General features: G+C 45.8%; 1 protein-coding gene across 4 annotated transcripts in view; it reads right to left on the bottom strand.

The window, feature by feature from the left end:
• Positions 1-879: 879 nt before the first annotated feature.
• ATP9A (ATPase phospholipid transporting 9A (putative)) overlaps positions 880-24,411 on the bottom strand; it is a 144,822-nt gene continuing 121,290 nt past the window's right edge. For 3 of the 4 annotated variants that reach the window (XM_053246763.1, XM_053246766.1, XM_053246765.1), the window contains exons 23-28: positions 23,422-23,577; positions 21,218-21,282; positions 18,230-18,338; positions 18,070-18,127; positions 9,165-9,368; positions 880-7,138 (exon numbers count right to left, since the gene is read on the bottom strand). In XM_053246763.1, coding sequence (XP_053102738.1) covers positions 7,002-7,138; positions 9,165-9,368; positions 18,070-18,127; positions 18,230-18,338; positions 21,218-21,282; positions 23,422-23,577 — 729 coding nt within the window. In that variant the 3' untranslated portion in view covers positions 880-7,001. The remainder of the gene's footprint in view (positions 7,139-9,164; positions 9,369-18,069; positions 18,128-18,229; positions 18,339-21,217; positions 21,283-23,421; positions 23,578-24,411) is intronic. The other variant, XR_008306299.1, reaches the window with a different exon arrangement.

Here is a 24,411-nt window from a genome sequence, read left to right as displayed (position 1 = left end):
TTTGACATGAACCCACCCTATATGTTTCTCTGAGCAAGCCACAAACATGGATATGGCAGAGGATGGGTTGCGACAGCATACAAATGTGACAAATATTTATATGCCACTTTTCAGCAAAGTTCCCAAAGGGGTTTACATAGATAATAAATACAATTGGGTAGTAGTACTGTGTGACCCAAGTCTTGCAAGCATCTATCCTCATTCCCTTTGGTGTAAGTTTATAGGAAGTACTTCACATAGTGCATAATTCATTTATGGAATTTGCTGCCATGAGGTGTGGTGATGGCCACTAGCTTAGCTGTCTTAAAAAGGGTATTAGATGAAGTTGTGGAGGATAAGTCCATCAATGGCTGCTAATTTTGATAGCTCTACAGTACTTCCAGGTTCAGAGGCTGGATGCCTCTGAAAAACAGTTTCAGGGAAGCAATAGCTGGAGAGGGGGCATGCCTTCATCTCCTGCTTGCAGGCTTCCCAGAGGCATCTGGAGGGCTATTGTTGGAAAGAGGATACTGGACTACATAGGCCTTGAACCTGATCTAGAATGTTATCACAGCATTGTCCTCATGCTACCATTCCTATATCATCATCTTCTGCTGTATCTCTCTCTATGCTAGGAATAGTCACCCCCTCAGCCAATGGAGCTTGAGGATCCACGTCTTTAGCCAATGTCTCCTCACCCATTCTAGTTGACAGGGCATCTGCTTGACATCTCTCCCAACTTCACTACTGATTTCCCAACCCCTAAATCCATCCCCAAAACTAATGGCTAGCACTCTGTGCTAATTACTAATAGTAGCAAATGTAGCATTCTAATGACAGATAAAGTCTTAAGATACAACCAAAACACAATCTCAGACTTGCCAAGTCAAGAATTAGATATGAAGTTGCATAAAATTTATTTTTTAACCTGCTTATATATCATCATTCCCTTTTTTTAAAGTTCTCACACATCAACAACACAGAATTGCACAGGACAATTAATAATTTGCATTTCTATTTCTCTTGCATCAAGAATATGGACATCTCAATTAACAAGAGGACATGTACAAAACATCAGCATCACAAATTATTTGACAAGAGGATCCATTTTCCCTACGCAAGTAAAAATCCAAGGGCATAGAAATACAGACTTTATTTGGTGACAGTAACTGACTTGATCATCATTGACAAAAGCTTTGGAACAATTGAGAGTCAATTCAAATATTGGGGGGGGGAGGAACAATCACATGGTACAGACCTTGTGAATGCGCAGGACAAGGGATTGCAGCCCACACATGGAAAGCTAGCACCTCAGAGACACTAGGTTCCAACCCTTCTGCTTGACATCTTAGCTTTCTGTGCAAGGAGACTTTTTCCCTTGGAGAAAAAAATATGTGGTCGCCTATCCCCTGCATCTTGAAGAGACAGAGTCCTAAGGAGATTACTATATGCTATTTCCTGATGGTTAGAACGAATGCTAAGACTGTGATAACTATACTGCCAGTAGGCCAACTTTACCCACTAGCCTGCCCTTGTTGGTCTATCCTTGTTTCTAGTAGATCCAGTGTTCCTGGAGCTACCAGCACCCAAGACTTGGGTCTGTTATTTCCTAATGGTATTGTTCGTGCATTGAAGCACTGTATCTTAGGAAACATGGTGGAGTAAATTGGCGTTCAAAGGAGCAGTTGGGTCATGGTGAAAGGAATGGGAGGGCAAAGAGGTAGAGGCCTGGAGGCCCTAAAGGCTATATTTGGAGAATCAGGACATAAAGACCAGAACGGAAAGTCTTTTTGGCATACAAAAAGCCTTATTTTAGAGGATTTTATATCTGATATTAGTGTCAGAAGAGATCTCTGTAGTCTTCAACATATGTTGGGCAGAAGGTCTCAGATAGGCATTGCTGCCTTTACTGTCATACAATGATCTTCCAGTCTGGGAGTGGGGATTATTCTCTGTACCAGAATTGAGATGCATGTTGCCCCAGCATAAACAAAAGGCAATTAGCTAATCTAGGGTTTCTTAACCTTGGGCCCCCAGATGTTTTTGGACTACAGCTCCCATCATCCTCAGCCACAAAGGAGTTGTAGTCCAATAACATCTGGGGGCCCAAGGTTAAGAAACCCTGAGCAAATCCATGAAGTCTGGCACAGTCAATCGAGGGGTTTCCGAGATGATTGTTTGCCCTTGGTGCAATAACTCAGCAGTTGCTACATACAAAACCCAGATATCTTTCCAAAAGGTTATGGGAATTTTAGTTCCCGTTCAAGCCACAACATCTTGCTGTTGATAAAGTTAAATTCCTCTCCCCCCTGCCACCCCATTATCATGTCTAATGTGATTGTGTTGTTTGTTTACAATGCAATTGGTCAAGTGTCACAGGTACCTATTGGCTCCACACAAGGTCTGTGACAATTTTGGGACTTTTCATTTTTTTAAAATGTTTAGATTTTAAATGTTTACCTTCAGGCCAGATGCTGTACACTCAAATATGGGAGTGTTCATGTGGCTAGGGTTTTGTTTTGTTTAAAGAAAAGTTCTCCTCAGGCTGGGTATGTGCTCTCTCTCATACACTAGAGTGCAGTATGAGGTACCAATCAGCAGGAAGGCATCAGAGCAACCTGTCTGTCCCCCTGCGGGATCTTCCATTACATGGGGGCAAGCTATTGCTGCTGGATCCTTTCTGGCACGAGTATAACAGAACAGTGTGGATTATTTTGTCACTTGAAAAGGCTGCTTGAATGTGTGCAAACATATGCTTCAGAAGTGGGAGGGGACAGAGAATAACTCATTAGGTATCAGAAATGTAAGATCCTATGTCTATTTAATGAACATGAGGAAAGGGTAATCAGTGCAAAAATAAAGTGTTTTGAGTAGCCAACTGCAAAGGCAAATAGTATTTATCAGCAATCTCCACAAAGCAGTAGATGAACCACAAGTATTTCACCATATTTTCCATTTCAAGAAAAGCTGCCAGATTTTTTTTTTAAAAATCGCAACATAGGAAGCACAATCCATAGGGATGTTTGCCAGTATGACCCCAATTGAAATGAAGGAGCAATTAATTTCAGAGCAGTGCCCTTGGTGCAGCTTCCATTCATCTTGTTGTGGTTGCACATGCATCTCTAGTAGATTTCATCCCAGGATGCACAATTGCCAAGCTTCACAAAATTAAAATAGTTAAGGAAAGGGTATTTCATTCCTCTGCTTAATGAGACACATAATTGGGTGGCGGGAGAAACAAAAACAACATTTTGTGCCTGCAGAAACCATTTTCAGTAGAATCTATTTGTATGACTAATTTTCCTCCCAAATCAAAATAAATTTTACAGACACCCTAACATGTCATAACAACAGGGGAATTCAACTGGTGCCATTGCTTGTTGTACAACTGGCTGTTTTGAATGATTAAAGAACACAAAACATCCACAAAACACACGGCTTACTCTCAGCAAAAAAAAAACCAAAAAACACCTCTTCACAGATTGCAACCTTGTGCAAGATGTTTGCTACAAAAGAACGGCAGGTCATCAAGGCTCCATAATACATCTTACACAAAGTATTAACAGTTATTGTTACTGCCACGAAATATGAGCTCCTTAGTCAAGTCATTAGTCCAATAAATATTACTGAACCTAATTATAATTAATTTCCTCACATTGGCTTTGCTAATACGGTCACTAATGGCATGGTGATCATTATTCAGTGTAAACAGTATTGATTCCAAAAAACAGCAACATCGGACATTGATACTACCGCCCTCCTGCACAACTCCCATTAATTGAAATAGGTCTTGCACAGGAGAAATGTCAAAATTAGTTCCCCTTCCTTATATACATACTCTCAATGTGGCATTACAATTCTGGCAAGACAAAACACAGGCAACCCATTAAAAAAAGTTAACAGAAGATCTGCTAGTTCAGAAGAGGTTTGCTAGCTGGCTGTGGGTCAGTCTCTATTTATGGAGTCCTTCAAAAGACTGAGCCACAAACAAAACAATGGTTACAATCCTAAGTTAAGCGTGCTTAGATCCCACTGAAATGCATGTCCAATGGCCAAGCTAGGCATGACTTTACGTCACATCATTGGCTCTGGGGTGTGTGTGTGCACATGCGTGTAAATAGATAATGTAAGGGGCCCAAACTGGATTGGGACCATGGTGGGGCTATGTGTAGAGGAGATTTAACCCTATCCCTCATCACCATCCTGTTCCAGATCCCCCACCCCCCGACATGTGCTATTTACCTACACAAAAAAGCAAGCACAAGAGATGTGGTTGAAGTAATGTCTAGCTTGATCCTTGAATGTTTTAACGTGTGTTGAAATACCCAACAGCAATGTCAAATAATTAGATTTGGCCTCTGAAACACGCCCAACATTTCAGATCAAAGCATGTTTTGCTCCTCTGCTTTTGCAACATTCATAGGATCTTGAACCATGAAACTATGACTCAAATGTAGAAATGACATTTTAGTCTGTAGAGTGGCACCTACAGAGTAGAGGTGCATCTATTGTATACAACTGTAGAGAAACAGATGCTATTTTAAATCTATTTTTATCAGCCACTCTGAACACCCTTGTGCAGTCTATTAAGTTGGAAGAATAAAAAGTCTTCTTCTGTCATAGTGCACTGGGGTAGTGATGGGAAATGGAAGAAGAGACACCGTGATGAAGATTTGCTACTTTTTTAATGGCCCAGTAAATCATTTTACCATGGCAAATACTTTGCAAGTGGTAGCATTTAATGCTTTGAAACCAGTGGGTCTTTGCAAGTAGCAGTTATATCTTTGAACTTCTTTGGAAAAGGGACTCCTGCTGATACCAAGTTGCTGCTGGCAATTAGGCTTTTTAAGTTCGCATAATAGGCCAGCAAGCCTTCCTTTCAGCTTAAATGGCCAACTATTCATGGATCCTTTCAACTGTATAAAATGGAGTGGCAACGTTGTCTGTAACTGCTGAACTCCTCTTAGATCAAGTCAATGCACCAGGAATTTCCCACTCCTGTATATTTGTGCCCCAGTGATTCACTTTAAAACATTGTCTTGACATAGCAGACACATTTACCTGCCAAAGAACACTTTGTTAATAGCAGATCAACACTTTTAACACAAACTCACCAAATGCAATGGCTGCTGGGTTGGGGGGAGAGGGAGAAGAGATCCCTTTATTTTTGAAGGTGAGCCAGTTAATTGGTCAGTCTCTTGTATTCAACGCCTACTTTTTCTGCTGAGAGCAATGTCAATCTAGTATGACCCTATACACAGCTTTATGTATAGGGTCATATTATACCAATTATACCCTGGTATAATTGGGAAACAGATGAGTGCCTGTTTTTATTGACATCTCCTTCTTCAGATTAAGAATCTACTTCAGAAGGATTACACAATAAAGTCCTTTCTGGACTGTAACATTGCAGGTACACATTTGACAGCACCCTGCTCCACAATGAAAGAAAAGAGGATTCTCATGTTGCCCCCATCCTAATGTCTTGCTTTTCTATGTGCAGGAAGTTCCCCCCTGCTCCCCAACATGGGACATCCAAACATGCAATTCTCCTTCAGTGCAATCTGAAGTGGTGCAGTCCAAGGATCTCTATGGACGTGTAGGAAACATTTTCTTCACTGTTTATAGCAGGAATCCCACGAACCTTCTTTTTCAAGCCTTTCATGATTCATTATACATTTTTCTGCAGAGCAATATTTTAGATAATTTCAAAACTGGCAGGAAGTTTCTTTCCAAAACGTCAATGAAGATTAAAATAATTTGCAGTTGTGGCAGAGTTATTCATATTGCCAGTCCGCTCAGACCCATTCTCCCCAGTCTGGCATTTGGGGCTGACACCTGCCCTGTATAGATTGCCCTTCGGGTGTGCAGGACACTTCTCGTCTAGGCTATTATGCACACTTTCTGTGGACCAGCAGCCTCAAAGCAGTTAAATGAAAGGTGGAGAGCAAATTGGAATGTGGGTCAGATATATTAGATGAGCCTAATGTAAGCTGCATATGAGAGTGGAACTGTACATTACCTCTGCAGACATGGATTTGCTGGTTATGAGTCACGTGGGGCTCGGCTCTTTGCAGAGTTGAATCATCAGGGCAGAGGAGGGGTGGGAGAAGACATTTTTAAAAAATTGGTTGGGAGATTATAGGGGAAGGATTAAGCACCCCTTCTTCCTATTTATCCCTGTAGATGGCCACACACTAACATTAGGCAGCATCCATGGAGTTAGAAACCTGTTTTTGCCTTGTTGTGGGTTGCTCCACTCTTTGGGAATACGGTTATCTTGCACAGCTAGTATAAATACCATAGACAAAATCTCCCAAAGAAACACTGCTGTTGAGTAGAACAGCATTTTTCTTTACCCACAACACTGTTTCCCTTTACAAATAATTGGGCAATATTACAGCAGGAAAGACTGACTCGCCATGGGGTGTTCCCCCTGCTTTAAAAAAAAGGGGGATTAAAGAGACATTTTTAGCTATTGAAATTGGCAGCTCTGGTTTGCATTAGAACACATCAAAACAGATCAGCATGGCCCTGTATGCTGTTGTCTGTTAACAGCATGATGTGTCGCCCTTGAACGCATTTCCCAAGACATACAAAATGCATACAACTACTTGCACCGAAAAGATAAATCGTAATATAACATGAGGAAACTAAACAGAAAAAGGGGGGGAAATTCATTTGAAGGCTTGGCATAAATAGCTTACTTAGTTTCCAGGTTAAGTTGATTGCACCCAGGAGCCAGATTCTCTTTCTAGTTTACATGCATTAGATCTCCATTCAAATAAATATAAAGTGACAAAACTGGATCAACGTGACGCCCTTCTAAGTTCTCCCTGCTTACTTGACTGACTGCTAGGTTTCTGCTTCACTGTGAGTTATTCAGTCTTTCAGTGATGTTCACCAGCCAATGCACGATCCTTATGCAACCAGACATAGCTGTTACTATGATGAATACATATTTATTTTGTCTGTGAGCACTGTGCAAAAAAAATGAGTCTCTGCTCCACTGGAAAAACCACCTACGATGTGAGTTTTGAATAGCTCGGGGGAGAAAACTTTCGCCTCAGGTACTTCAGGACATAAAGAGGAAGACAGCTGACCAGAGTGATTACTGTCACCTTCCACAAGAATGATAAGGTCGCAATGAAGTAAACATCTGCAAGAGAAGAGAAGAGTAGAGAGAAAATGGTTCAAGTCTGGAGGCAGGTTTGAATGGAAAGCAAAGGATGCACAACGGAACAAAGCAGTGGGCAAGTGCCATCACGAAAATGTCAACCACATCAAGGTGGCCGACCATGTTCTTAGAAGAGTCCAATTGCCCCTTTAAGCCAAATGAAACAATTCTATGGGAAGAGTAGAAGAGTATCAGCTTTGGAAAGTGATTATCAACTGCATCAGTGTGGAGTGCTAGCCTAAAAGTCAGAAATCAGTTTTTGGAATGTTTCTATGCCATCACCATCTTCATAGACACAGGGATGGGTCAGATGCAACACCCAACTGTGATCTGGTGCTATGTGAATGAGCAGAGTCAAACTTTGGAGCAGGGTGGTAAAGTTGGGCTAGGATGTCGGGAATCCTGGTCCCCACCACAAAGAGGTGGCAGCAGAATGTGGAGCTATTTCCCCCGATAATGCAGTGGTGGGGTACTCAGTCATCTCATGATTCCTCCCAGCTGCCTCTTGCGTTTTCCCAGGCTGCCCTGCATCACTCCCTGCCTGCCCCGAGCAGTCCTGAGAATTTCATTAGCAAACCAGCCGTCCCCGTACCAGCGCTGGGTTGGCAATTAAAGGGCCTGCACCACCACCGCACTATCAGGGGTAATTGCCCCACATTCTGTTGCCTCCTTGTGGTGGGGGCTGGGATTTCTGACCCCCTAGTTCAACTTAAAGCCACCTAATGGCGCAGCGTGGAAGTAACTTAACTAGGGAGCAAGAGGTTGCTGGTTTGAATCCCCGCTGGTATGTTTCCCAGACCATGGAAAGCACCTATATCGGGCAGCAGCGATACAGGAAGATGCTGAAAGGCATCATCTCATACTGCGCGGGAGATGGCAATGGTAAAATATTCCTGTATTCTACCAAGAAAACCACATGGTTCTGTGGTCACCAGGAGTCGACACCGACTTGACAGCACAACTTAAATTTACTTAGTTCAACTTTTTGACTTGCACAATCCTACTTTGGGGTAAAGTAACCTTTATTTATAAAGTATATGTACACACTGAATTTTCATAGGAGGCAGAAGTCTCTTGTATTCTAGGCAAACAGGCATTTGGTCTGCTGGCTATTTAAGCTGGTTTTTATTCTTGCTGTCTATGGCTTTGGTTTATCTGCTATCTCCTGCTTTGGTTTCATTGTTCTTATATACCCGATTGTAAGCCATTTCGGGTGACTTTCTATTGGGATAGAAAGAGGGGGTACACATGTTAACAACATTTTTGCTATATGTAAACCACTTTGGACGTTTCCAGAAAAGTGGTATAATATTTTAATACATAAATGAGTACCTGCTTGGGGCTCGGGGGTGGGTAGGTGCTGCAGCATTTGCTTCTAGCTGTACAGGCCACAAGATATGGTGCAAATGGCCACTAGCTTAAATTGCTTTAAAAGGTGATTAGAGAAGTCCAAGGAGGAATCTACTTGGCTGATGGTTTTGTGCTGCTTCCAGGTCAAGAGGCAGTTGAAAAGAGGACTGTTTGCCTACATGTCATTCGGAACTAGATGGACTTTGGGCCTCCAAGGCCCTTCCTATGTTATCATCTTAACCGGTGTCCCGTTTCCCCCCAGACGATGTTGACTACAAGTCCCAGAAGCCCCAGCGGCAATGGCCTTTGGCTTGGAATCATGGGAGTTGAAGCCAACATCTGGAAATCCCTGGTCTTAGTTACAGGATATAAAATGGCAAACGTTCTAGAGCAGGCCCTGAAAGATGAACTACTTAGATCACAAATTTTCTACATTCTCTTCAGCAGTACCATTCAGGGCCTGGCGTGCAACATTCAAATATCAGCCCTCTCTAGAACAGATTCAACAACTGGCCATGTGCAGCTCACATTCACAGAGCCCCAAAATCTGCTCCCAGAGGCAACCTGCTCAAAGGTGGCACTGCTGTGGGAGGGCCTCTGAATTTTGCAGATCATTTGACTGGGGACGTTTTGAGAATGACCAGATCACGACAGTTACCAATAAATTCATGTAAGAAGACCAGCGAGGCAATGTAGCAGGAAAGGCTGAGTAGTTCTGCCACCATCATCAGCCAGTGCCATGTCTGGATTGTCAAAGCCACCATCAACAGCTCAGTGAGGATCAAGGACGTGAAGGAAATGGCTACAATGTGGACAAACTCTGATTCAAATAGCAGCAGGGCGCCATACATGATGATGCTGCCTGTAAGTGGGAGGAAGAGGAAAAGAGAGGTTACACACCTTGCCAGCAAAAGAAAGGACCGTATCCATAAGCAGATACAGTGGAACCACCGTTGTCCAGAACCCACTTGTCCTGGCTATCTGAATTCAATGGAAGCTCCATGTGATGCACCACATGCTGCAATCTGAAGAAAACCCAAGGGGGGCAAGCAACCCTGAAGCCATTGAGACAGAATGTTCATGAGCTCAGACAGTTAACAGATAAGCAGGTGGGCGGAGGTAATGGAACTCTATGGTGTGGAGGAGGGTTTGGACAAAAAGAGTCGGAAATTTATCAGCTTGAAGAACACTCCCTCAGGACAGTCATAAGCCCATCTGCTTATTGGGGAGGGTAAGGAAAATGTGTATAAAACTCTTTTTTTCCTAACCAGCTTTGTGTTTCTGAGGGGGAAGGGGTTTAAAAAGGAGCTGGGACTGAGCAACAGTCCCCCATCTCATAAAACACCCAGAAAACCGGGGGGGGGGGGAAGTTGCATATGAAGTAACACCCAACTTAGAGGAGGGACTCCTCTCTTTGTTGCTAAATTTTGTTTTTTCACTATGCTCAAACAAAGGTTCACACAAAAGGGATTTACTGCAATATTTTGTTATGGGCCCATTGCATAATTTAAATATTTAAAAACCTCCTGTTTCAGAGGAGAGTTAAAGTGCTTACAGTTTTCACATGCATTCCAGAATCCATGGGACTTGTAAGTTAATGTGGACACCTTAGCTTCTATGCCATGTAAATGGTAAAAACCTTATATGGTTATGTATGTTATGCTAGCTTTATAAATTTGGCCCATGGTCCCACACTGTGTCTCAGTCTTTCAGCCAAACCCTGGGCAGAATAGGGAGGCATCCAGGTAAAAATTCAACAGTTTCAGCTTCCCAAGTCACTGGCTGGAGATGCAACTTGTGTATTTCTGCTGTATCTCTACATGGCACAGTCCAAGCAGGTAGACCAGTGATCTTCACTATTTGTCAAGCAAGGGCCACTATGGCCAAAAAATAAATAAAAATAAAAATACAGCACAAAAAACCCTTCAGTGTGAGAGTCACCTCCCACTGTATGACCTCTGCACAGTTTTGTGCTCTTTTCCCAGGGCCCAGTGGGGGGGCCTTTAAGAGAGACGGGGAGCCCTCACTTAAGAGCTCAGGGAGGAAAGCCCTGAAAAGGCTACACTTCCCAGCACTCTGTGCACGCCCTCCAAGATGGTGCAGGGGCTGGAAAGGGCTCAGTTTCCCCTCAAAGGAGCCCCCTGGCACTAAGCACAGCACAGCACTGGACAGCGAGAATGGTCGTCTGTGTATGGGACCATGCAGAGTATTCAGCTTAGGCCAGGCCTGCTCAACTTCAGTCCTCCTGCAGATGTTGGCCTACAACTCCCATAATCCCTGGCTACTGGCCACTGTGGCTGGGGATTATGGAGTTGTAGTCCAAAAACAGATGGGGAGGCCCAAGTTGAGCAGGCCTGGCTTAGGCTGAAGCTTCACACAGGCCACTAAGCAATGAATCAGGGAGCGGCACTCAGGGTTGAAGGGGGCTGCTGCTGGCCCCTTGGGCCTTGCAGTGGAGAACACGGAGACAGGCTGGAAGTGGCTGCCTACCTCGCAAGACCACGACTGAGGTGAAAAAGCCAGCCCCATACACCTGGAGACTTTGCAGCTTTGACTTCACCCCTGCAGTATGCCCACTCTCAATACAGGCTCCCAAAGGGAGAAAGGGATTGCCACCAGCACACCCTTCTCTTGTATTGGCTGCCATCCTAACCATACTTGCACGGGATCAAGTCCTCACGAACTCGGAAGAGCTTACTTTTAAGCAGACGTATTAAGTCGGGCGAGGGAAAGAGAATCACTTTGCATCCCGCTTCTGGCAGATCCGGGAATGGCTCTACGGCCTCCCAGATACTCAGCTGCAGACATAATTCTTGTCATCAGCATGAGTAATCTGCACTGATGAGTAATCCACAGCTTTCTCATTCTGCTTGTTTGAAGAACAATTCTACCAGTGACTCAAGAGCAAGCCATAAAACACAGACCCAGAAGTAACCCTTCCACCATCTGGGTACTGTTCAGCTTTGGGCCAGTCTTGATCTTAAGCGATAGCTACTAGCCAAATTGCATGGTGTGAGCCATCAAGAGGTGAAGTCATCTGACCCCCAGCATGTAACAGGAGAAGAGTCTTGGCATGGAAATCTTTCCCACGATGTCTCACTCTTTCTGACTGTCCAGAAGCTGTGTTTTCCCTCCGAAGGCCTAGATGCTGCTCTAATACTTATTTAGCACTCGAAAAGTAATTGCTGCTGCAATAGTCTCTCCTGTGGCTGTATTACTTCCTAGAACCTAAGACAAATTTTTATATTCCTGGTCCTGCTTCTCTAACTGGAAAGAAGGCAATCCTCACTTACTTGGGGGAAACCTAGCCCTTTTGAGGGTGAAGCTGGTCTTGCAGCAGCAAGCATGCAGTCTCTCCTTTGCTAAGCAGGGTCTGCCCTAGTTTGCATTTGAATGGGTCAGTGCTATCTGCTGTAAGATATCCCCCTTAGGGGATGGGGCCGAAGCTCAGAGGTAGAGCATCTGCTTGTATGCAGAAGGTCCCAGGTTCTTCAGGCAGGGTTGGGAGAGACTCCTGTCTGCAGCCTTGGAGAGCTGCTGCCAATCAGTGTAGTCCAGGGCTTCAACCCTCCAGCTGTTGTTGGACTACAACTCCCATCATCCCTGACTGTTGGCTACTGTGGATGGGGATGATGGCAGTTGCAGCCCAAGTGACAAGGGTCACAGTTGTGCAGCCCTGGTGCAGACAGTACTGAGCTAGATGGACCAATGGTCTGACTTGGTCTATGGCAGCTTCCTACGTTCCTAAGGAAAACCTGAAAGTGGACAGACAATGGCTTTCACTGCTTTTTGCTCTGCGTGGAGGGTATAGAGCAGCTCTGTTGGATGCCATTCCCCAATGAAATTGAGCTCTTACTGCTCTCAACGCCATCACACCCAAAGAACTCCCTTCCATGCATGACTTGTCCCCATAGCTAAGCAGGGTCTGCCCTGGTTGCATATGAATGGGAGACCTGATATGTGAGCACTGATATGTGAGACCTGATATGTGAGCATATTTCCCTCAGGCGATGAAGACGCTCTGGGAAGAGCAGAAGGTTTCAAGTTCCCTCCCTGGCTTCTCCAAGATAGGGCTGAGAGAGACTCCGGTCTGCAGCCTTGGAGAAGCTGCTGCCAGTCTCTGAAGACAATACTGAGCTAGATAGACCAATGGTCTGACTCAATATATGGCAGCTTCCAATGTTCCCAGAGGCATAACTAGGGAAAATGGCGCCCGGGGCAAGCACTGAAATGGCGCCCCCCCGTGCCCCCCCAACATACTACATTATACTTAGGTTTTTTCTCAGAAGCGCCCGCCACCGCCAAGCCAGGCCACTGACTGGCTGCCAGGCGCCAGCAAAGCAATGGGGGGGGGGTGCAGGCGGCATGGAAGGGACCGCTCGTGGGGAAGGGGGCACCGACACGCTCCCTTGACTGCTGCAGCGCTGCTGCACTGAGCAGGAAACATTTGTATTAACAAAATTTTTTAAAAAAATTAAAAAAAATTTGGTCATGGTGGTGCCCCCCACGTGACCAGAAAAGATGGCTCCCGGGGCACGTGCCCCCCCTGCCCCCCCTATAGTTACACCTCTGAATGTTCCTATGTTCCATTCTGAAGTGGCAGTGGCACCACGTGTACTTCTGTTGAGAGTAAGTCTGCATGGAGAGTTGCCTAGTGCCAAAGGGGCATGGGAGGGAAGGGCTCTAATGGTCTCAGAGGGAACATAGGAAGATAGGAAGCTGCCATATACTAAATCAGACCATCCTCTCTAATAAAAGCCTTGGTGTCCGTCCGTGGACGGACACCAAGGCGTGTGTTCGTGCCTCCCTGGCCTGTTCTGCGCCTGCGCGAAGCGCAGGCGCAGAACAGGGCAAGGGAGACACGCTCGCCGGCACCCGGCAGCCATCTTGGGCGGCCAGAAGTGGCCGCCCCGAAGAAGCTGGAGAGGAGGCGGCGGGAAAGGGACGCAAGCGCCCAAAGCGGCAGTTCGGCAAGAGGCTTTGCACAGAGAGGAGCTCTGCTTGCGAGCTCCTCTCTGCCTCTTAAATTAAGGGCTGTCTTCGGCCGACAGCAGTCGGCGAGGGTAAGGGGGACTCGGCAGCTGGGAGGGAGGGTGGGCGGTCGGCGGCGGCCGCGGGAGTAAATTTTTTTTAAAAAGTTACATGGCCTCCGCTCTGCCCCCGGGTCTCCATCTCCCCGGCCTGGCGGGGGCGAGTGCCTGGGCCGATTTGGCCCTTAAAGGTAGGGGGGAACGGCGGAGGGAGGGGGAATGGCGGCGGGGGGCCAGGAGCGCCGTTACTAGCGCCCGTTATTCAACGGGCCAAAATTCACTTGTTGGTCATAAGAAACATAAGAACAGCCCTGCTGGATCAGGCCCAAGGCCCATCTAGTCCAGCATCCTGTTTCGCACAGTGGCCCACCAGATGCCGCTGGAAGCCACAGACAGGAGTTGAGGGTGTGCCCTCTCTCCTGCCATCACTCCCCTGCAACTGGTACTCAGAGGCATCCTGCCTTTGAAGCTGGAGGTGGCCCACAGCCCTCCAACTCATAGCCATTGATAGACCTCTTCTCCATGAAGTCATCCAAACCCCTCTTAAAGCCATCCAGGTTGTTGGCTGTTACCACATCCTGTGGCAGAGAGTTCCACAAGTGGATCACACGTTGTGTGAAAAAGTACTTCCGTTTGTTGGTCCTAGACGTCCTGGCAATCAATTTCATGGAGTGACCCCTGGTTCTAGTGTTGTGTGAGAGGGAAAAGAATTTCTCTCTATCCACTTTCTCCACACCATGCATGATTTTATAGACCTCTATCATGTCTCCCCGCAGTCGTCTTTTTTCTAAACTAAAAAGCCCCAGGTGTTGTAGTCTTGCCTCATAAGAAAGGTGCTCTAGGCCCCTGATCATCTTGGTTGCCCTCTTCTGTACCTTCTCCAGTTCAACAATGTCCTTTTTAAGATGTGGTGACCAGAACTGTACGCAGTACTCCAAGTGTGCTCGCACCATAGTTTTGTATAAGGGCATTATAATGTTAGCAGTTTTATTTTCAATCCCCTTTCTAATGATCCCTAGCATGGAATTTGCCTTTTCCACAGCTGCCGCACATTGAGTCGACACTTTCAACGAGCTGTCCACCACAAACCCCAAGATCCCTCTCCTGGTCCGTCACCAACAGCTCGGATCCCATCAGCATATACTTGAAGTTGGGGTTTTTCGTCCCAATGTGCATCACTTTACACTTGCTAACATTGAACCACATTTGCCATTTTGTTGCCCACTCCCCCAGTTTGGAGAGATCCTTTTGGAGCTGCTCACAATCCGTTTGGGATTTCACTACCCGGAAGAGTTTGGTATCATCTGCAAATTTGGCCACATTGCTGCTTACCCCTGCTTCTAGATCATTTATGAATAAATTAAAAAGCACCGGTCCCAGTACAGATCCCTGGGGGACCCCACTTCTTTCTTCCCTCCATTGTGAAAACTCTCCATTTATACCTACCCTCTCTTTCCTGCTTTCAACCAGTTAGCAATCCACACATGTACTTGTCCCGTTATCCCATGACAGCTAAGTTTCCTCAGAAGTCTTTGATGAGGAACTTTGTCAAAAGCTTTTTGGAAGTCCAGGTAGACTATGTCAACTGGATCACCTTGATCCACACACTCGTTGACACTCTCAAAGAAGTCCAAAAGGTTGGTGAGGCAAGATTTACCTTTGCGGAAGCCATGCTGGCTCACTCCCAGCAGGGCCTGTTCTTCTAGGTGCTTTACAATTTTATCCTTGAGGATGCTTTCCATCAATTTGCCTGGAATAGACGTTAGGCTAACCGGCCTGTAATTTCCCGGATCGCCCTGGATCCCTTTTTGAAAATCGGTGTTACATTTGCTACTCTCCAGTCCTCTGGTACAGAGCCCGATTTCAGGGATAAGTTAAATATTTTAGCAAGGAGGTCGGCAATTTCACATTTGAGTTCTTTGAGGACTCTTGGATGGATGCCATCCGGCCCTGGTGATTTGTTAGCTTTCAGTTTTTCCAGACAGTTTAGAACATCATCCCTTGTCACTTCTATCTGACTCAGCTCTCTAGCCTCCATCCCTAAAAAGCCTGGTTCAGGAACAGGTATATGCTCAGTATCCTCTGCCGTGAAGACAGATGCAAAGAACTCATTCAGCTTCTCTGCATATCCTCCTTAATAATCCTTTCACTCCCTTATTGTCTAATGGTCCAACTGACTCCCTGGCAGGTTTCCTGCTTCTGATGTACTTAAAGAAGTTTTTGTTATTCCCCTTGATACTTTTGGCTAAATGTTCCTCAAACTCTCTTTTTCCCTCCCTTATTGTCACCTTGCATTTCTTTTGCCAGAGTTTGTGTTCCTTTCTGTTCTCTTTGTTTGGACAGGCCTTCCAATTTCGGAAGGAAGTCTTCTTCCCTTTTATGGCTTCCTTGATGGTACCCATTAGCCATGCTGGCATCCTCCTGGACTTAGTGGTACCTTTCCTCTTTTTGGGTATACAATCTAACTGGGCTTCTAGTATTGTGGTTTTGAGTAAACTCCATGCACTCTGGAGAGAATGACTCTCCTGATTTCCCCCCTCAGCTTTCTTTTCACCATACTCCTCATTTTGGAGAAGTTTCCTCTTCTGAAATTCACAATGTCTGTGCTAGACATCCTTGGTGATTCTCTCCCTGCATGTATGCTGAATTTGATGGCACTGTGGTCACTGTTCCCTAAAGGGTCGATGACACTGATGATACGCACCAGGTCCTGGGTGTCACTCAGAATTAGATCCAAGGTCGCCTTCTCTCTGGCTGGTTCCATGACCAACTGTTCTAGGGCACAGTCATTTAGCGTATCTAGAAATTTGACCTCTTTGTCCTGACTTAAATGTGATTTTACCCAGTCTATGTGCGGGTAATTGAAATCACCCACAATTACAGCCCTGCCTCTCCTTGACGCTTCCCTGATTTCCTCCTGCAACTCCCTGTCACTGTTGGCATTATGATCCGGAGGGTGATAGCACATCCCCAGTAGCACATTCCCTTTCCGGCCTTGTATAGTCACCCACAGGGTTTCTGTGGAGGACTCCAGTCCACCTAGGTTTTCTAGCTTGTTAGATTCTATCCCTTCTTTAACATACAGTGCTACCCCTCCTCCAAGGCGCCCCTCCCTGTCCTTTCTATAGAGTTTATACCCAGGGATAACAGTGTCCCACCGGTTCTCACTGTTCCACCATGTTTCTGTTATGCCCACTATATCTATTTCTGTGTTAGCAACCAAGCACTCCAGCTCACCCATCTTGGTTTTTCTAGCTCAGTATTGTCTACACAGACTGGCAGCAGCCTCTCCAAAGTTGCAGGCAGGAATCTCTCTCAGCCCTATCTTGGAGATGCCAGAGAGGAACCTTCTGCTCTTCCCAGAGTGGCTCCATCCCCTGAGGGGAATATCTTACAGTGCTCACACTTCTAGTCTCCCATTCATATGCAACCAGGGCAGACACTGCTTAGCTAAGGGGACAAGTCATACTTGCTTCCACAAGACCAGCTCTCCTCATCCTGTGGACGAGGAGTACCAGGGAGTACCAGGAACACCAGGGAGCCACTGGTATTCACTGGAGCTCTTGAACTTGGAACTACGGCCGTGAGACCCAAGCACCTCACTTTCTGTGCCACCCTGGCAAGCTGCTGGAGGAGGAAGATTCTGGCTACCTCTCTGCTGCACGATAGTGCCACCACTTCAGATGGTCAGAGGGTGACATTGCAGCTATCATTTCAGCAGGAGACAGACGAGCACGATGAATATTTATATACCACTTTTCAACCAAAGTTCTCAAAGCAGTTTACATACAGAAATAAAGAAATTAAATGCCTCCCTGTCCCCAGAGGGCTCACAGTCTAAAAAAGAAACATAAGACACCAGCAACAGCCACTGGAGGGGTGCTGTGCTGGGGCTGGATAGGGCCAGTTGCTCCCACTCTGGCTCAGTAAAGAGAATCTCCACTTTAAAAGGTGCCTCTTTGTTAAATTAGAAGGGAAATGTGATAGAGGGGGCCAGTAGTGTTGCAGCTGATCCTACCAAAACTCCTGACTGATCTGGTTCCTCAATGTGAGGAACTCATTGATCAGGTAGAAACTTCAAGTTGCTCCTGAGTTGCCTCTCTCTCCTTGCCTCCAGACCACCAGCCCTGACAGCCACTCCACATGGAGGAAGTGGGCATGCCGCCAACATCAGGGGAAATCTGAGAAGCCAGATGGAGACTGAGTAGGATCTTCCAGTGGCCTGGGAACTGAAGGAAGCCCAGTGCTCTGAAGATCTCATCATTTCTTTCCAAAGCTAGAAGAAATGGAATATAAGATTCCAAAACAAGCACATTGGTAAGTGTGCTTATTTATTCTAGTCTATTAAAGCAGCTTTTTCTGATGCTAAGCTGGCATTAGTTTGGTTCAAACCTTTGGTGGGGGGTGTTTAAGGAGTGGCATACATATATCAAATGTATGTGAAAACATGAGATTTGAACAATTTACTTCCCATTGTTTTTGACCACAATAGCCTGTTCAGCAGTACTGTGAAAAACAACCAAAATGTCTTACCTTGGTAGATGCTTATCAAAACCCATATCAAAAAGGTTTTGTATGATAATGGCCTTCCCTGAAAAATAAAAATAAAAGAGACAGAGAAACCATGAAGTCTGGTGCATATAAGCTAAAGATCACATCTGGAAATCCAAAGAGAGAAAACATATTCAACAACCTTCAGGAGATCTTTGTAGAGTTCTGGGTACAGCATGGCAACTTCAGACTTGACATCCTTGTCCAGTACAAGAGAGAAGACTGGAAACATGGTGTAGATGGTGGAATACCTGCAGAAAGCATGCAACAGAAGAAATGCTCATTGACTTCTACATGGTTTCAAATGGTCTTGTATTTACTTGGCAACTGCTCCACACATTTGGAGGGTGGCAAATGTTTTGGCAATAGAGGACCAATTTTGCTACTTCCTGCATTTCTCTTTGCCATTTGGTAATCCAAGCAATGACTATTGTTTGGGGCCTAGAGCACCTTCCTTATGAGGCAAGGCTACAATACCTGGGGCTTTTTAGTTTAGAAAAAAGACGACTGCGGGGAGACATGATAGAGCTCTATAAAATCATGCATGGTGTGGAGAAAGTGGATAGAGAGAAATTCTTCTCCCTCTCACATAACACTAGAACCAGAGGTCATCCCATGAAATTGATTGCCAGGAAATCTAGGACCAACAAATGGAAGTACTTTTCCCCACAATGCATAATCCACTTGTGGAATTCTCTGTCCCAAGAAGTGGTGACAGCCAACAACCTTGATGGCTTTAAGAGGGGTTTGGATAGCTTCACGGAGGAGAGGTCTATCATCGGCTACTAGCTGGAGGGCTAAAGGCCACCTCCAGCCTCAAAGGCAGGATGCCTCTGAGTACCAGTTGCAGGGGAGTAATAGCAGGAGAGAGGGCACGCCCTCAACTCCTGCCTGTGGCTTCCAGCGCACTGTGCAAAACAGATGCTGGACTAGATGGGCCTTGGGCCTGATCCAGCAGGGCTGTTCTTATGTTCTTATTCCTGAGTACAGCTCTGAATTGAATCAGTTTAAAAATGGACCTGAGGCAATGCAAGCCCCACTGGCAAATTTTTCACTGGAAACGATCTTCATAGGGGAAAAATTTCTGATGAAGCGTACAATTTGATACACTACCATATTGTATTATGTTGAGTTCTACTGGTGTTGGGGCCCTGAAGAACTGGCTTCCTTCCACCTTATTAGCAGAAATTGGCTGCCTTCTGGGCAGCTGCAATGCTGGCATTAAAAAAAAATTAACCTTCCCTTCCCTTGTCTCAATGCAGAGGGGAAGGAAGCAGCATTCCCTCTAACAGAGATTCCCAGATGTTGTTGACTAAGACTCCCAGAATCCCCAAACAAAAGCCATTGCAGCTGGGGATTCTGGGAGTTGCAGTCAGAATCCTTTTTAGAGGGGACACTGGAAGGAAGCAATGTCGTTGTGCTGTGTCCTTTCCTGGTGCATTACTGGGGGTGGTGGTGGTGGTTTACAATGAATAGCCATTTCCCCCCACTGTAATATGAACAATGGCCCCAGAACTTCATCCCACCAATAACTGGTTTGGCTTTTATACCTTTCCCCGCGAGGCTATTGAAATCACTAGGCTATTGAGCCACGGCTGGAACCCTGGATTGTGAAAGTCAAGAGCCCTACTTCCCAGCTGCTGGCAGGGCCAATCTGGGGAAATGTGGGACCCTTCCCAAGGAGCCCAGCTTCCCGGCCATGTAGGAGCAGTATTCCTGAAGGATACCAAATGCCCTTCTGCATTCCTCAGAGAAATGCTAAGTTTAAATGCGGCAGACATATGTATAATATGTGCATTAGACAGGTATGGTCAGTCAGGATTTGGTCTTGGCTATGCCAGTGTCACATACTTTGTGGCAGATCTGGATTTGCTGCTATGTACTGTGTAAATGCTGCTAAGCACATTATACCCATTTTGAAAGAGCTGCACCGGCTGCCAATTTGTTTCCAGATCCAATTCAAGGTGCTGATTATCACCTTTAAGGTCCTTAATGGTTTGGGGCCTGGATAGCTGAAGGGCTGCCTGCTCTTGAAAGAGTTCTACCTGTCCCATAAGGCCATCAGAGGGGGCTTTGCTCTGTGTGCCACCACTGAGGAAGGCTCAGTTGTCATTCACATGGGACAGGGCTGGCTCTGTTATTGCCCCCAGGCTCTAGAATGCTCTCTTGGTGAGTGTATGTTCTCTGACTTCCTTGACTGCCTTTTAAAAGCAGGCTAAAAACCTTGTTGTTGGTTCAGACCTTTGCCTTTTAGGGGCTATGGGGGTCTCTGTTCTTCTGACCAGTTCATGGTCACTGCTCTACATTTTTATGGTTTTTATCATTTTTAATTGCTTTTATTGATGCTATTTTAATTGCACAATGAGACTTTTGTGGATTTTATTCTTATATTTTACCTTCTGCAAACTGCCTTGTGATATGTTTTAGGAAAGGTGATACAGAAATCGCACTATACATAAAAACAAAACACTGGACTTAATTTTAGTCAGAACTTGCTCATCCTATCTAGGCTCAGCTAGAGGTGTAAAGGCTTAGGAAAAAACTGGGGGGGAAACCAGTTTCCCCCCTTTTTTCCTGGGGGGGAAAAATCCAGGGTTTTTTTCTGGGAGGGTGGGAGACTCCTGTTTTTTTTCCTTTCTCTGCCCCTCGCCCCCAGCTTCAAATCTCTAGGCTCAACTCAGAAAACTGTGAAGAAGGCATTAACATTAACTGCATTTTCTTCTGCACAGGGACATATCTGAATGCATGGCTGCCCTAATTTTTTTAATTTACTCACTTAAAAATGTATATCCTTTATATGTATATTTTCTTCCACAAGAAGAGCTTGGAGCAAATGAAGCCATTACTTCCCATCTCTCAAAAAGACATTGCTTTAACAGCCGAAACCGGCCCTAATACGTTCCATGTGCTTATCACAGTTGCTGGATAAGAGTCACTTTGAAAACGCAAGGCTTCAAAGCCTCCTCTCTTCTTGCGATAACAGCTGCTAGAAGCAGGAAGGAAAACAGTTCACGCTGTAGCCAGGGCCACTCATTGCTGCGAATGCTTCCTAACAGATGAGGTTTCAAACAAATCTCTTCATATTTTGAACTTTCTAGTCACGTATTTTGAGGAACTGCTTGGCTCTTACCCAATAATGAGGAAGCCCTGGTAGAGGGGAACTGAGGCGAAGTAGAACACTGAAGAGAAGACAGCCTATAGGAGAGAAAAAATAACTGTCAGCTTCAAAGCAAAAGGTTAACTCTGTTCAAAGATAATGAAACATCCAGACATAATGGCGACAGTCGTAAGGGCCCATGATCTGAATGCATCTCAGAGGAAGAGCATCTGCTTGGCATGCAGAAAGTTCTGGGTTCCATCCCTGGCATCTCCAAGTCGGGCTGGAGGTTCTGGTATGAAGGCATACAAGACAGCAACCTTGCTGAAGCTAAGCAGGTCTGGGTCTGGCCAATGCCTGGATGGGCAATCACCTGGGAATTCCATGTGTGTCGTTTGCGATGGAGATATAGCTCAGTGGTTGGGCATCTGTTTTGGGGCCCAGAGCAATACCGCCATCTTGCTGAAGCTATGCAGGTCTTGGCGAGGTCAGTGTCTTGATGGGAGACCCATGTATGCCACCTTTGGCGATGGCTTGCTCAGTGGTAGAGCATCTGCTTTGCAAGGGGAAGGTCCCAGGTTCAATGTCTGGCATCTCTGAGCAGGGCTGGGAAAGAATCCTGCCTGAAAACTTGGAGAAGCTGCTGCCATTGGTCTGACTCGGTATAAGACAGCTTACTGTGTAACTTATGACCCTTCACAGACCTGCAGTAAAACTGGAACTTGCCACTCACATGCTGGAGACAGACAACAGGGGTTCTCTTCCCTGCTGAAGGCAGGCAAAAGAGTGGTCACTGTACAAATCCCATGTCAGTCTCTGGTGAAGCAAGTTTTTGTATAGTTTCAAAAGCCAGCAAACACTATTTCATGAGACAATGAAGCTGTCTAGATGCACATTTGTTCCAACTGGAGTACTGATTTCCATGGGAGATGTTGCGCTGTACCTAAACTATGCATGTCCCATTCTACCACCAATAGCCCTCCAATGTACATCAAGCGTCGAATTAAAACACACAGCAAAAAGCAAGGTTTTTTCCATTCGACTTTTTTGTGTGCACTTGAGGACTATTCACGGTAGAAAGGACATGCGACATCCCCCATGGAAATCAGCCTTCCAGCTGGGACAAATGTGCATTTAGACAACTCCAACAATGGAGGTGGGACATGTCTGCATAAACAAACTTAAGGGAAGCAAGATCTCTGAAACCATTAAAAACAACAACACAACCCTCTTAAAAATGATTGTCTGTCCCACAACGTGGATGATTCACAGGGCTGGTGCAGACAATACTTTCCGACTAGCTCCACTCCCACTGAGTGGGATTAGGATGTGAGCACCCTGTGAGACTGTACATCTCCCCCCACCCCACTGCACTGTTCCTTCATCACAGTGGTGGTGGTGGGTCAGCTCTGAATTGCCCTTCCAGACATGCTCCAAATACTACTTTAAAATATCATTTGGAGCATGTGGAGAAGGGTGGTTCAGATGAACCAGGAGCTCACAGAATTAAGGAATGCTGCATGCACTGGGGGTGGGAAATGTGCACCCTGTGGGAGTGAAGCTGGTCCCAAAGTGATCTGAACTTAAGCATCATGTGAGCCCAGCTTAGGAACACAGGAAGCTGCCTTATGCCGAGTCAGACCATTGGTCCTTCTAGCTCCATACTGTCTACTCTGAATGGCAGTGGCTCTCCAAGGTTTCAGACAGGAGCCTCTTCCAGGCCTAACTGGAGATAGCAGGGAGTGAACCTGGGAGCTTCTGCACTGAGCTATGCCCACATCACACAGGCTCATGTTGCTACTCCATTCTCCCTCTTTTTCTTCTCCCAAGAAGCAATGACTCGTGTGCTTAACTTGAGCTCTCTTCAGACATTATGCTGCATGTGCATACCCATGTATGTGTCCATTCATTTCAAAAGAGAACCTGGATACAGGACCCCTTGAGTGCAGGGTGCAGGTACAAAAGTGTACTGCTGATGTGCAGGCAGCCTAATGGATGAATAGCTGTACATGCACACAGATCTGTACATGTGTACACTGTACACAGATTGTGTTTGCATTAAACAAAATGTATTAATAGGGCTTTGGTGAAAGATCTGAAAATTATGCATCTTGGAGTTAGTCATTGATATTTCCACAAAATTGTTTGGGCACCGAAAGTTGTCCATACAGTTCCATCCTCCTCTCTCTTGCTTGTGTAAGGCAAAACACAACAGAACAAACACCAGCATTGTTTACCTGCATTGTACTGATGCACAAGCTTCTGTGGATCACAAACTGGCTGAGAGCGGCAGATCTTTTGTAGCTGTTCCGTCCATGCACCATCAGTAATCGGCCGAGATGCTTAAACTGAGTGATGGAGAAATCCGCTGCAAGGGAAGCTTGCTTTCCTTCCTAGGGACATGACGACATAGTTTTAAAACACACACACCAACCTATCAACCAGAAGGAAAATGAACAGCATGCTCCACTGGGATGAAGAAGGATGGTGGCAGGGATAGGAGATTGCCATCCTCTGTGCCCCTCCTAGTATCTGTGCTTGAGGTAACTGCCTCATAGAAGGGCCACCCAAATATAAGTCAGTCACTCTGCAGATGAATCCTCTTCATGTCTCAGAGTCTCGCTCCATGTTATGCCTGCTGCATGCAAATTGGCCTGTCGTGGCCTGTGGGGGTTTCCTCCCTATTTGTAAATAAAGCTGGAAGGGTTCTTTTAGCCTGTTGCTGGCATCTATTTCCCTGCTCCTTTTCCTCCTAAATGCTAGAGAAAATTAGTTGAGTGAGAGATCATCACAGAAAGAAATGGCCTGGTATGACTGAGCTGGACTCTCTCTTCCGTGGAAGTGCGGAGGGAAACAACCACAGAGTGTTGTTCAACACTCCCAGCTTTCTTTGCCTGTACGAAGACACTATCCTTCTGGGAGCCTTCAAAAGGTTTTAAACAGGAAGAGCTGGGCTAAGTGTAACATGTCATCCAGCTCCCAATCCAGCCTGATGGTTCAGTTTCTACTTTTTAATTATTATAGTAAACTGGGTGCCAGGGTGGAGCTATAGTTGGGCAGACGTGTTCAGAACACGAGCTGCCCAGCATCTGAGAGCCTCCTCTTGCCTCCTCCCTCCCTCCCTCCCTGGCCAGCTGCCCACTCCTGCCCCCAGCTGCTCGCTTGCAGCTCACTGCCGCCTGCCCCACTCCTCCACATGCAGTCAGCTCCTGGGCGGCAGGAAAGGA

Source organism: Hemicordylus capensis, chromosome 4 (assembly GCF_027244095.1).
Source record: "Hemicordylus capensis ecotype Gifberg chromosome 4, rHemCap1.1.pri, whole genome shotgun sequence".
Classification (NCBI taxonomy): domain Eukaryota; kingdom Metazoa; phylum Chordata; class Lepidosauria; order Squamata; family Cordylidae; genus Hemicordylus; species Hemicordylus capensis.
This window is presented reverse-complemented; position numbering and strand designations above follow the sequence as displayed.